Genomic DNA, 13,096 nt, shown 5'->3' with positions numbered 1-13,096 from the left:
CTTTATGTTGGGAGTCTGACCTGTGTCAAACATGAAAGTTATTTTTGTCTGTTATCCTCTTTCCCATGTGGTAAAATCTCTACCATTTTTCGTTTTAAATATGCAACTCGTCCTCTATTTCTTACGTAGCGTGTTTCATGTATTGATTATTCTGTCCAACAATGTCTCCTTTCCGTAGGAACTGTCAAGAAGTGTACTTTGTAGGTATGATGAGTTGTTATAGGTGAATGGGACGGTGTGGGTGCTGTAGTTGTCAACGCTGTGGTACGGATCACTGTACTGAGTGCACTTGGATATGAATCAGTGTTGGGTGTGTATTGTAGTATGGATGAAAATGAGTGAAACAGTATTGTGATACAGTTACCAAGCCTTTTCACTTTGAGCAGCATCGATACTGACGTCCACATTAGGTGTACATATCACCGCCAACAGCTGTCGAAAGTCTTACCTAACACCACCATCACCACCCTCCACTCATCCCCAACTTGTCTGTTCACAAGACAATACCTATAATCTCTACTCGACTTCGGTATCACCCCTGAAAGATTTCTGCGCTTAGAGTTTTGTAGTCTTAACTAAACGTTTGTTCCAAATACAACGAAACGTTTAAGTTCCATGATCACATTTTAGGCACTAGAAGTTGGAATTAATCAGTCAGAACATATATGAAGGCACTGCTTTCACTCAGTACTGTTTTTTAAACTAAATACTGCCAGACGATATTTTGCAGCTACTGCAATTTCTCTCTTTTTCGTTCTGTTTGCAGGGTTCTTCACCATCAGAAACAGATCATCATGAAACTACCGGGCGTTCGTTTTAACCTCAGATAGCTCAATATCTCGTGAACGACGCATCATACAAGCAATATGTTGTAGGTGAAAAGGGTATGTGTGTCTCTACCACTACTGGCTACTTCCCAAGCACCTCTCCTGCGTGGGGGGAGGGGGGCCGATCAGTTTCTATTTTCCAACGGGAACTCCCATCTTTACTGCATATTCGGATCCTACGCCAAAAAATACGTACTGTTTACTCAAACCATTGTTTTCCATTCGGGATAGATTGCGCTGTAATTGATAAATACAAAGTGTGACTGTCGTTGCAATTAAGAACTGACGCATCAGATTCCACATTTCATTTACTACCTAAATGTAAACATTTGTGTTCTAACAATTCATATTTATGCTATGCATTTACACTAATTTTGGGAAATTTGATTGATGGTGCCATATTGTTAGCCGTTTCAATATCTGGATAGCTTTTCACTATCGCTTCATGGACATATTATCTTATTACAATGGTCGTGGTTTGTATTTCACCTTTCTTCTTCTTCTTCTGTAGTGGTCAATCCAAGGATTGGTTTGCAACAGCTACAATGGCAGCTTGTCTCCATTCTGTGCGTCTTTCAGCTTTTCTCTTCGTCTCTTCATAGGTGTTACATCCCACATCTTTCACGATTTGATCCACGTACCTGAGTCGTGGTCGTCCTCTTGGTCTTTTTCCCTCCAAATATCCCTCTATGTTTGTGTTCAGGAGCCCTTTATGTCTTAATAGATGGCCTGTAAATTGCACTCCTCTTTTTACAATGAAACTCCAGAGGCTTCTCTTCTCACCTGCTCTTTCCAGAACCACTTGTCGATACACGTTATTTTGAGAATGCGTCTATAGCACCACATTTCAAAAGAATTTAGCTTCTCGTCTTCCTCTGTCCCGAGAGTCCATGTTTCACACCCATAACATGCCACACTCCACAGATATGATTTCAAAAATCTTTTCCTGATTTCAAGGCTCATGCTCTTGGATGTTAATTTGTTTTTTTTTCTGGTTAAAAGCAGCCCTTGCTTGGGCTATTCTACTTTTCATTTCTGCCTTGCTCCTTCCATCCCTGGTAATATTACTGCCCAGATAAGTAAATTTATCAACTTGTTCAAGCAGTTCATTGCCTACATGAACTTGGACTTTCACTTGATCGTCTTTGTCGCATGCCATTACTTTTGTTTTTGCTTTATTAATTCTCATATTGTATTCTTCACCCATAACTTTATCCATTCTATTCAGTAGGATTACAAGATCTTCTTCATTATCAGGCAGGACAGCTATATCATCGGCATAGCGTTTCATATCTATTCGTTGGCCATGATTACTACACCTGTCTGTGAATTTTCCCTTACTTTTTTCAGCGCCTCTTGAATGTATTTCACCTGCCGGCGCGAAATTAACGGTGGTTGGGTGGAAAGACATATCGAAGTCAGCCACTGCGGTAACGTTGTTCGACAATGGCCACCGAAATAAAGCATTCCGATTCTTTGCGGACTCACCACAGTCAATCCTTTAGAGAACAAAAAGCTACGTTACCGGTCAATTAATTTATTTGTCAGAAATCTCGATGTCTATATCTAGTATTTTACTGTACAATCACATTTGCAACTCTGTGTTCTAACAGTTGATACTAATGTTCAAACGTTACTTGAAAGGTTTACATTTACCTTGTAAATGGTATGTAGAATCAAATGCTTCAGATTGTAATTGCAAAAAGAGGCCCACTTGATATTTGTCGATTACAGCGCCATCTACCGCGAATGGAAAACAATAGTTTTTAGTAAACCTTAAATATTTTTTTTCGGCGTAGACCAACTGAAAATATAGAACTGACCCCGCCATCGCAGGACGGTGGTTCAGAGGTGGCGAGTAATTGTACAGAGAGACGTCCCGTTTCGCAATATTAACTTTTTACCTACAACATTTTTCTCGTACGATGCGTCGTTCACGAGATACATAACTGCCAGAGTTTACTTATAGAACATACAGGATGCTTGTTGTAAAGTGGTTGCTATTTAATGTTTGCAAGTTGTGACCGTCAGCAGCAGTAGTGAGGAGGCAACTTATGACGTGCGCAGGTGGTGTTCAGCCAGCTGACGGAGGCCCCCACGGCGCTGTCCCTCGTCCGCTACGTGGAGGGCAGCGGCGGCGACACAGGCCCGCCTGGCAGCTGGGACAGCGAGCCGGAGGACGCCTGGAGGGCAGAGGGCTCCGGCTCTGGGGAGAAGCCGGTCGGTAAGTGTGCCACGTCAGCTGGCTGCGCGCATTCCACCACACGGTGCGCGGACACTTGCCACGACTTCACCTGCTCCGAAGGGTAGGGTCCCTTGTCTCCCCCACCTCCTCATCGCTTACTGAGCCTTTCCGCTGGTTTACTTAACATAGAACAAGAATCTCTTTGGATTTTCCACCACATTTCTACAGAGAGTTTCGTAGTGGAAACTATTAAATGCATCTCGCATTGAAATCCGCACCAAATTTCGAATCTCAGTAAAACTTCACCAATCTTGGAGATTTTCCGTTCGTCTAAACCATACTTTCTTTGAACTTAAGCCACATATGGTCTTCACTTACATAGCTTGGAAGGATTGCAGACTGTCTCCTAGAAAGACGTCAACCGAATTTTGTAGTTGCTTTTATAAATAGATATATTTCGCGTTTAGTTTTAGTGAATTTCTTCGTTACGGAATTGAGGCTCACGACGACTGTGTTCACAGATCCCTGTATCCGCTGTGATGCTCAGAATTATTTGTGGCTAAGAGGTCAAGTGTGTTTTCGTTACCATTTAAAATTTAAATGGCCTCTTGAACTAATTTTTCGAAATAATTTTAAAAGCAGCATTTAGAGCCATTATGGAAGTTGTTTTCTATCTAAGTAGAGTCTGAAAATGTATTTTTGTCAACATACGGAAGGTAGATTGAAGTCACTGCCAACTACAGCTGTATGAGTAGGGTACCTATATGTAGTGAGACTCAAGTATTCTTTGAACTGTTCAGCAACAGTTTCACCTGACACCGGGGTCGGTAAAAGCAGCCAGTTATTAATTTATTCCGGTTGTCGAGTATAACCTCTGCCCCTACTAAGTCACAGGAACTATCTGCTACAATGTCGCTTGTGAGCTGGAACACATTACATTATTTTTCCTTAAGTTGTGCTTCTTGTTTCTGTTGTAGTGCAGATCATTACAGTTACTGCTTATCCCTCCAAAACCTTTTTCTGTGACCCTGTAAATACCAGAGCTAAACAATGTAGAACAACAATGTACGTTACAAGCATACCATTCTTTATTACATCATTTCTTTATTTCTAACATTTTAAAAGTGTACGTCGACTTTAGATGACATGTCAATCATAGATGTTCTTATCTCTATTTAGTGAAAGTATTTTCAGTCGTGTTTTGAATATTGTCCCGATACACTTTATTGACTAATGTTTCGCCGCAAGGGATATCGCAGTTTAGAGAGTAAATTAATATGGAGTATATCGTTCTTCTTTTCAAACATTCATATACCCTTTTCTTCGTTCCTTATTGTCTTTTGGGCATGAAGTTATAGTAATTAAAGTAGGCACAAATGCAATGATCAAAAGGAAATGATTAGCGTACATTTGCATTCTCTTTACATCGTTCCTTTCTTGTTGCTCCCCTGCCGATGGACTGTTTCTATGGCAATCTGTAAGCGTGAAAGGAAGCTACCGTACAGACAGAGGGATCTATATTTATACTTGGCACAACTAATTACTGACATAATCGTCGGTATTGCTTTCGTTTCCCAAAAGTTATAAATATTTCGATTTCGGAAAAGAAGCTCTCTATTTGGCCAAGATGTCGAAGAAGGAGGTCCCTTACGTACTGGTTCTATCGAGTAAGAGGTGGAGACGACGGTTTGAAAATGGACAGAAGTAGTATAAAGAAGGGCGTCCCTTACCTGAGGGATCGCTACCTGCGAAAGGGCAAGTGTGGCAAATGTCCGGCGTGGCAAATGTCCGGCATTCCACGACACATCCCACACACTATCACGTCGTAACAGTTCTTCTACTTTCAGAGAAAACGAAACGTATACAGTGTGTCCGTAAAGTCCTGCTGTAATTTCAAAAAGTTTTAACTTTGAAACTGTAAGAAACAGAGCACCGTGGCTCGTTGTAAAATGTTTAGCAGCCGTCGAACTTATTTTCCGTTATGACGGAATTTCAATAAATGTTCCACTCGTCGCTTGCAGAACGTCAAGCCGATACTCGAGTTCTGCCCATGTACATGTCAGCACTGCAGCGTCAGCCGTTCTGACTGCTCGATTCGTGCACGAAGAGCAGCAATGTCATTGATTGGTGACACGTGGACGCGATCCTTTTGTAACTGTACAAAAAGGAATTGTAATGACGTGAACTCGGCTCGCATCCATCTCTTGGCAAATGTGTCGTTAAGCATATTCTTCAAGTTCAGATACGTATATGGAGGCGCATCACCTTGCTGGAGCCGCGCGGGGTAGCCCCGTTGTCTCAGGCGCCTTGCCACGGTTCGCGCGGCTCCCCCCATCGGAGGTTCGAATCCTCCCACGGAAATAGGTATGTGTGTTTTTCTTAGCGTAAGTTAGTTTAAGTTAGATTAAGTACACTACTAGCCATTAAAATTGGTACACCACGAAGATGACGTGCTACAGACGCGAAATTTAACCGACAGAAAGAAGATGCTGTAATATGAAAATGATAAGCTTTTCAGATCATTCACACAACGTTGGCGCCAGTGTCGACACCTACAAAGTGCAGACATGAGGAAAGTTTCTCAGCGATTTCTCATTCACAAACAGCAGTTGCCTGTTGAAACGTTGTTGTGATGCTTCGTGAAAGGAGAAATGCGTACCATCACGTTTCCGACTGTAATAAAGGTGGGATTGTAGCCTATCGCGATTGCGGTATATAGTATCGCGACAATGCTGCTCGCGTTGGTCGAGATCCAATGACTGTTAGCAGAATACGGAATCGGTGGGTTCAGGAGGCTAATACGGAACGCCGTGCTGGATCCCAACGGCCTCGTATCACTAGCAGTCGAGATGACAGGCATCTTATCCGCGTGGGTGTAACGGATCGTGCAGCCACGTCTCGATCCCTGAGTTAAATGTTGGGGACTTTTGCAAGAAAACACCCATCTGCACGAAAAGTTCGACGACGTTTGCAGCAGCATGGACTATCAGCTCGGAGACCGTGCCTGCGGTTACCCTTGACGCTGCATCGCAGACAGGAGTGCCTGCGATGGTGTAGTCAATTACGAACCTGGGTGCACGAATGGCAAAACTTCATTTTTTCGGATGAATCCACGTTCTGTTTACAGCATCATGATGGTCGCATCCGAGTTTGATGACATCACAGAGCACGCACATTGGAAGTGTGTATTCGTCACCCGGCGTGATGGTATGGGGTGCCACTGGTTACAAATCTCGGTCACCTCTTGTTCGCATTGACGGCACTTTGAACAGTGGACGTTACATTTCAGATGTGCTACGACCCGTGGCTCTACCATTCATTCGATCCCTGCGAAATCCTACTTTTCAGCAGTATAATGCGCGACCGCATGTTGTAGGTCCTGTACGGGTCTTTCTGGATACAGAAAATGTTCGACTGCTGCCCAGACCAGCACATTCTCCAAATCTCTCACCAATTGAAAACGTCTGGTCACAGGTGGCCGAGCAACTGGCTCGTCACAATACGCCAGTCACTACTCTTGATGAACAGTGGTATCGTGTTGAAGCTGCATGGGCAGCAGTAGCTGTACACGCCATCCAAGCTCTGTTTGACTCAATGTCCAGTAGTATCAAGGCCGTTATTAAGGCGAGAGGTGGATTTCTCAGCATCTACGCACCCAAATTGCGTGAAAATGTAATCACATGTCAGTTCTAGTATAATATATTTGTCCAATGAATACCCGTTTATCATCTGCATTTCTTCTTGATGCAGCAATTTTAATGGCCAGTAGTGTAGTATGTAAGCCTAGGGACAGATGACCTAAGCCGTTTGGTCCCATAGTAATTTACCAACAATGTTTACCTTGCTGGTATATGATGGATGGCTGCGGCTCTTCGGTCTGCAGTAACAGAAAATGTGTCGTCACTTCCAGGTACTCATTTCCCGTTATGGTTTTCTGTGTGAGGAAAAACGTTCTCGTCACCCTAACGTGCATTAGGCTACAACAAAAATTAAGCTTGTCCCTGCCACGACGGTGTAAACTAGCTCGCGTCTGTAGTCGACTACTACATGTGAACCCTGGGTAATGCTAAATGAGCTACAATGAATAGGCCGCCAGACTAGATATTGAATTTCCTGCCTACAGACATGCAGACAAATCGAAATCAAAAAGCTTTAAAATGGACCTTTTGAGGACCAACTGATTAAAAGACTTGCACCTGAAATACGAATATGCCATTTAAACATAGAAAGTTTTACCCGAGCTAAAAGCCATTACCTATCTAAACTCCTTGCAGACAATGATACTGACGTCGTTCTAATCCGGAAAACACATTCTCCAACTATGGAAGATGTGAGTAGAAAAGGTAGGATCCATGGCTACGACCTTATGGCTGCTACATATCACAGTGTTTATGGTGTTGCCAACGATGTAAGACGCAATATCGAGCATGCTCCTCTCATTTCAACGAATACGGAAAATGATATCCATTATGTCTCTATGCAAGTGGAGGAGCCAATTATAAACCATATTTATAAGCCTCCAAATGTGCCACGGCCACTGGATGTCGTGCCAGTTACTGCCCATCCATCGATTTATGCTGGAGATTTTAATAGTCAATACCGTCACTGGAACTATGCATGTGACAGTGAGTGTGGTGTTGCGCTCAACGACTGGGCAGTAAATGAAAATCTATACCTGGTTTATGATGCCAAGGATTTGCGAACTTTCACATCGGTCGCTTGGCGGAGAGATTACAACCCGGAGCTCTGCTTTGTGTCACGGGACTGCAGAGGGCGCCCAGTGCCGAAATCCAGAGATGTCATACCTGATCTCGCACACAGCCAGCACAGGCCAGTAATCCTCGATATGGGGCTCTCTGTCCCAATAGCGAGATCTGTACCACGACCCACATGGAATTTCCGCAGGGCTCATTGGCGGAGTTTTATTCCACTAGAACCTACAAACTACCCTCTATTCGTCGTGGCTGTTCTTACTGTTGCTAAGAAGTTTATCCCTCGTTGGTACAGAAAGGAATATCACCAGGCTGGAATGAACATTGTGAACAACTTAATGAACAGTATAGCGAAACTGGCCACAGCGAAATTGCTGACGACCTCCTGCAATGTCTTGACGCTGCTAGAAGAGTGCGATGGTGTGGGATGGTGGAAAATGTAAACTTCAGACATTCAAATAGAAAGGCATGGAGCCTTCTGCGTAAGCCTTCCATAAACCCGGGCAGAAACCTGGTATTCAAAGTAACCAAACCGCTAATCATATAGTTGAAACATCTAGATCATCCCGTGCAAAGGGCATACTTCTAAAATAAAACAAGAACTCACCTCTCTAAAAGCACAGTGCTCAAACGAATCCAGTTCCTCTTTACCATTTACACTGGCTGATTTGGATGAGGCCTTGAAACAAACTAAACATGCTAAAGCATCGGGTGTGGATAATATACTCTCGGAATTTCAGATAAGCATGGGTAATGGTAGCAAAAAATGGCTGATCCGCTTCTCCTCCAACAACCTAGATAGTGGAACATTGCCTGTCGAGCTAAAGAAAACAAAAATAGTGGCAGGTTAGAATCCAGGTAAACCAGGTGACCACCCGCAAAGCTTCAGACCAATTTCCCTCTTAAGCTGTACTTATAAACTCTTGGAGAGCCTCTTCTATAACAGAATTAGCGGCTTCATTCTGGAACGTATTCCAGCTGAGAAAGCGGGGTTCCAGACCACAGAGAAGTTGCTTCGGCCAAGTAATGGTCCTAACAACTTTCATAGAGGCTGGTTTCCAAGAAAACGTGAAGACACCTGTCACGTTTGTATTTCTAACTACGGCATATGACACGGTCTGGAGAGAAGGTATGGTGTACAAATTACCAAAACCAATCCGATGCCGGAAAACAGTAACTCTCGTCAGTACCATGATAAACAAGGGAGGATATGCTGTTGATAACGCAATCTTTAAATCGATTCCTTACATTTCATTTTGTATTACCATTCATTATTGTAGCTCTGGCAGAAATTCACTTATTTTTTCTCCATCAAACACGGTAGATATATCCCTGTTTACTTGGGAGAAAATGTGAGCAAGGAGAGGAAATTGAGTAATGGTCAACGACAGGGCTCTGTCTTAGCGCCCCTATTACTGGACATACATAGCTCCGATCTCGCCAGTACCAGACCAACAAAATTCTGCTACGCAGACGATATCGCTCTTGCTTGTAAAACCAAGAATCTAGGATGAGCGGAGACAGTTCTCACAGGAGATCTAGCCGTCATGAGCGCCTATTTTAGCAAGTGGCGTCTATCCACCCGCAATCTGCGGAAGCGAGGCATTGCTTAGAGAATACCGCAAGATGAAGGAGAACTTGGAATTACCCATATAGGAAGACATACCAAGTTTACGACGAAATAGATTCCGTTCAAGAAACCCTCCACTGCGGCAAGCAGAAGAGCTAGATGCCAGTATCACTGGTGTGAGAAACCTGTGGGACCAAAGCTGCCAGCGTACTGAAAATCCTGAAGAGTCTAAGTGATTCCGAAAGTGTAATTGTAGTACTGCTCGCACACAACTCGACAGGAAACTGTGGGTCACACTGAGCAAAGCTCGCACTGGGCATAGCCTATGCGCAGACTCTCACTGCAGATGGTGTGCTACAGAGTCTCCGGCTTGTGACTGAGGGGCTCCGAAACAGACAATCGAGCACATTAGGGAAGTTGGAGCGACCTCATAAAAGCTAAGGATACGGCTCTTATATGGATTGGGAACCTAGATATTGACACTGAGCTAGTTTTATATGTAGTTTGTGTATTCTCATCTTCCTGTTACACATAGTATTACTAATGTTATATACCCGTATTTTTAAACTGCATGCGATGCATACGAATACATAAATATATAAAATCCCTATCAGGGATGTGTTCACGTGCGTTGTGTGGATTTTTGGAGCCCCAAATCCTAATGTGACGACTCACATGACGAGAATTGTAGAATGTTACTTCATCTGGAAACGGGCACTTTATCAAATAGCGACCTTGGGGGCCAGAACAGAACACGCGAATCCATAGCACAAACGGCGATAGTTTCCTTGTAATACTTCGACCATTTGTACTTAGTATGCTAAAGGCATAATCGCTTATCTAATACTTTTCGCTTCCTGTAATTCGCGCGATGCACGACGATTGACTTGCGGGGCCCTCATCGAAGTGCTGCTTGCACTCTGACAATACGAGCCTAAGACACAGGAGGACGTCCACTTCGACCGAAATCTTTATCACTCCCCGTCTCTGTGGGTTTCCTAACCACTTCATATGTTTGGTTTTGCAGTGGCGCCCTCCCTCACTGGTGTCGAATATTCCGCAGGTTTACGTTCTGCATACTACACTACACATTGCTCCTTCTCCTGACCTGTCGTTATTTTAATGAACCCCCAAGACAAATCCACAACAAAGGGCAAAGGAAAAAAACTATAAGAGACTAAACGTCTTACAGAAACCCCGATTCTGTATTTCTAATAGTTTGCAAGATGCGATTTTTTTAAATCACAGTGGAACTTTACAGACACTCGCTGCCTATTGAATGAAACGAGTGTACACTGGAATTCATGGCTGTGCTTAAGCAGCTCCAAGTGTAGTAGTTTAGAAACTGGTTCTCATGTAGAGCATTCACGCGAAGCTTTCAGCGGGGGGTGAGCTTTTCCTGAAAGCAGTTAGGTTTTATTCAGGATTCTAAAACACCGTATTATTCCACGTAATTTTTTTTCCTACAAAACCCTGTTTATCAACATAATCTCCGTTCAATACCATGGCCTTACTGGGTGGTTCTGTATGCCCACCTGAAATGAATCCATCGTCGACGCCAGAGGCAACGTCTTCATGCGTCAGTAACCTCGTTACACATCCACGTACTGTTTCCCACGGTGTGCATCTTTCATTGGGCCAAACAGATAGAAGTCGCAAATCCGGGCTGTAGCGCGGATAACAGTCCAGTGAAGCTTTGTGAGCTCCTCCCGGGTGTTCAGACTTGTGTTGTGGAGAAGGAGACGTTCGTCTTCACCTATGCAGAGACGAACGCGCTGAAGTCGTTTGTCCAATTTCCTGAGGGTAGCCTCACCGGTGGTCCGAGTAAGAGTGTCCTCACGTTCCAGCATTGCAAGAGTGATAACTGTATCCGGCCGGACAGCACGCGATGTGATGGATGGATCACAGACAGCTCGCTGGTCAACTGGAGGTCTCTGTTGGCAGTGTCGACACGGCAGTCCACCAGTTGAGATACTCAAAGGTGAGTGCACGCCACCTAACAGTAGACCATAAAGAGCAATGAAGGACCACCTGTGCGGAATTGCGCGACCGTATCGAGGCTGATCGTGACAATTTTCTGACGAACATCTTCACATGTGACGGAACATGGGTTCATCATTTCGAACCGAAAACAATATGGCTGTGTAAGGAGTCACGCCGCATCACCTATCCTCCGAAGAAGAAGTTGGGCGCCACACCACTCAGCCTGTAAACCCGTGCGTGGCAACGGTCTGTTTGAAATATTCCCTCACGCCGCAAGGATCAACTCTGAAGTGTAATATGCTACCCTCACGAAACTGGCGAAACAACTTCTGCTTGCTCGTCGCCACAAAAATGCAAACGAACTTCTAATGACAACGCAAGGCCTCACGCAAGTTTTTGCGCCCGAGAGGAACTCACAAAACTTCACTGGACTGTTCTTCTTCATCCACCTTAGAGCCTGGATCTCGCACCTTCCGACTTCCGACTGTCCGGACCAATGAAGGATGCACTCCGCGGGAAGCAGCGTGTGGATGATATGGATGCAGCAAGACGCTGGCTTCGACGTCAACGACTATACTGGTGCCGTAGGGGCACACAGGCCCTGCCAGTAAGGTGGCGTAAGGCCGTCGCATTGAACAGCGATCACGTTGAGAAGCAGGCTTTTGCAGTCATAAGAATGCGGGATAACGTGGTGTTTTAGAGTTCTGAAAGAAACAAACCTGTTTTCAGAAAAAATGTTTGCATTACTCACTAAGGAAGTAAAAGAAAAGCTACAAGATATTCATAAATTTCCCCTATCGTTTCCGAAAATCATAACTGCGAAAGTATTCGAGACAGAACATCGTACTTTTAAAAAAATATAAATATGTCCTCCCTGTACGGGAATATACGTAACGTGCGAGTGCAGCTAGTGACACAAGGACGACGACTTATCGAGGTTTGGGTCTGGCCATGATTCGTGCACGGGTAGCCGAAGCCGTTAAGCCGACCGCTGGCGTAAACCGGGCCAACCGGGTCAGAGTCCACGTCCGACACAAATTTTCACTGTCGTCATGCACGCGTGTCACAACGACTATTCCTTCGTACTTCTTAGTAACTCAGGCACTGCTGTTTAGTATCAAGGATGTGTTCATGTGTGTGCTGTTGGTGTCAGGAGCCACAAATCCCAACGTTGTGGCAGCTCACATATCCAGAATTGTGAAACGCTATTTCATCTGGAAACAGGCATATTTTCAAGAAGTCATTCTAAGCGACTATGGAGGCCAGTATAGATCACGTGGATGGATACCACAGCGGACGATCGTTTGGCTGTATTCCCTTTAACACTTGCATTTTGTGGTACTTAAAATTACGCGACGGCTAATATAACACGTTACCAGCAGTCGTTTCATCTTTCCTGCAATTCGCGCGATGCACGACGAGTTGACTTACTGGGGCTGAATTAAAATTCAGTCATCAAGTCCGTTAACACGTGCTTGAGAACTAGTCGTACTTCGACTTCGACGAAAATCTTTGACACTGCTTGTTTCTTTAAAGCTTTTGAACCAACTCATTGTGCTTGTTTTTTCCGGTGTTGACCTCCCATACTGGCAGCGATAATTCTGCAGTACCATTGTAACAGATTTAGGTTCTCCATACCAGATAATACGTGGAACGTTCTTCTGGCCTGTTGCTATTTTGATGCCCCCTAAGTCAAATAGGAAACACAGGACAAAAGGGGAAAAAAAAGCGTTATGAGAGCTGCTAAACTTTTTACAACAAACCACGATTCTCTATATCTAAAACTTTGAAACCATAGCGCGACTCTGTGGACTTGCCG

At 44.2% G+C, this 13,096-nt stretch overlaps 1 protein-coding gene across 1 annotated transcript in view; it reads left to right on the top strand.

Annotated features, from left to right (window-relative positions):
* LOC126278711 (division abnormally delayed protein-like) overlaps positions 1–13,096 on the top strand; it is a 58,747-nt gene that overhangs the window by 30,097 nt on the left and 15,554 nt on the right. Inside the window, exon 4 of the mRNA XM_049978985.1 lies at positions 2,895–3,051. Within this exon, the coding sequence (XP_049834942.1) occupies positions 2,895–3,051 (157 nt within the window). The remainder of the gene's footprint in view (positions 1–2,894; positions 3,052–13,096) is intronic.

The sequence above is a fragment of the Schistocerca gregaria genome, chromosome 6 (genome assembly GCF_023897955.1).
Source record: "Schistocerca gregaria isolate iqSchGreg1 chromosome 6, iqSchGreg1.2, whole genome shotgun sequence".
In the NCBI taxonomy this organism is placed as follows: Eukaryota; Metazoa; Arthropoda; class Insecta; order Orthoptera; family Acrididae; genus Schistocerca; species Schistocerca gregaria.
The sequence above is the reverse complement of the archived record's forward strand: the minus strand, read 5'-3'. Positions and strand labels throughout refer to the sequence as shown.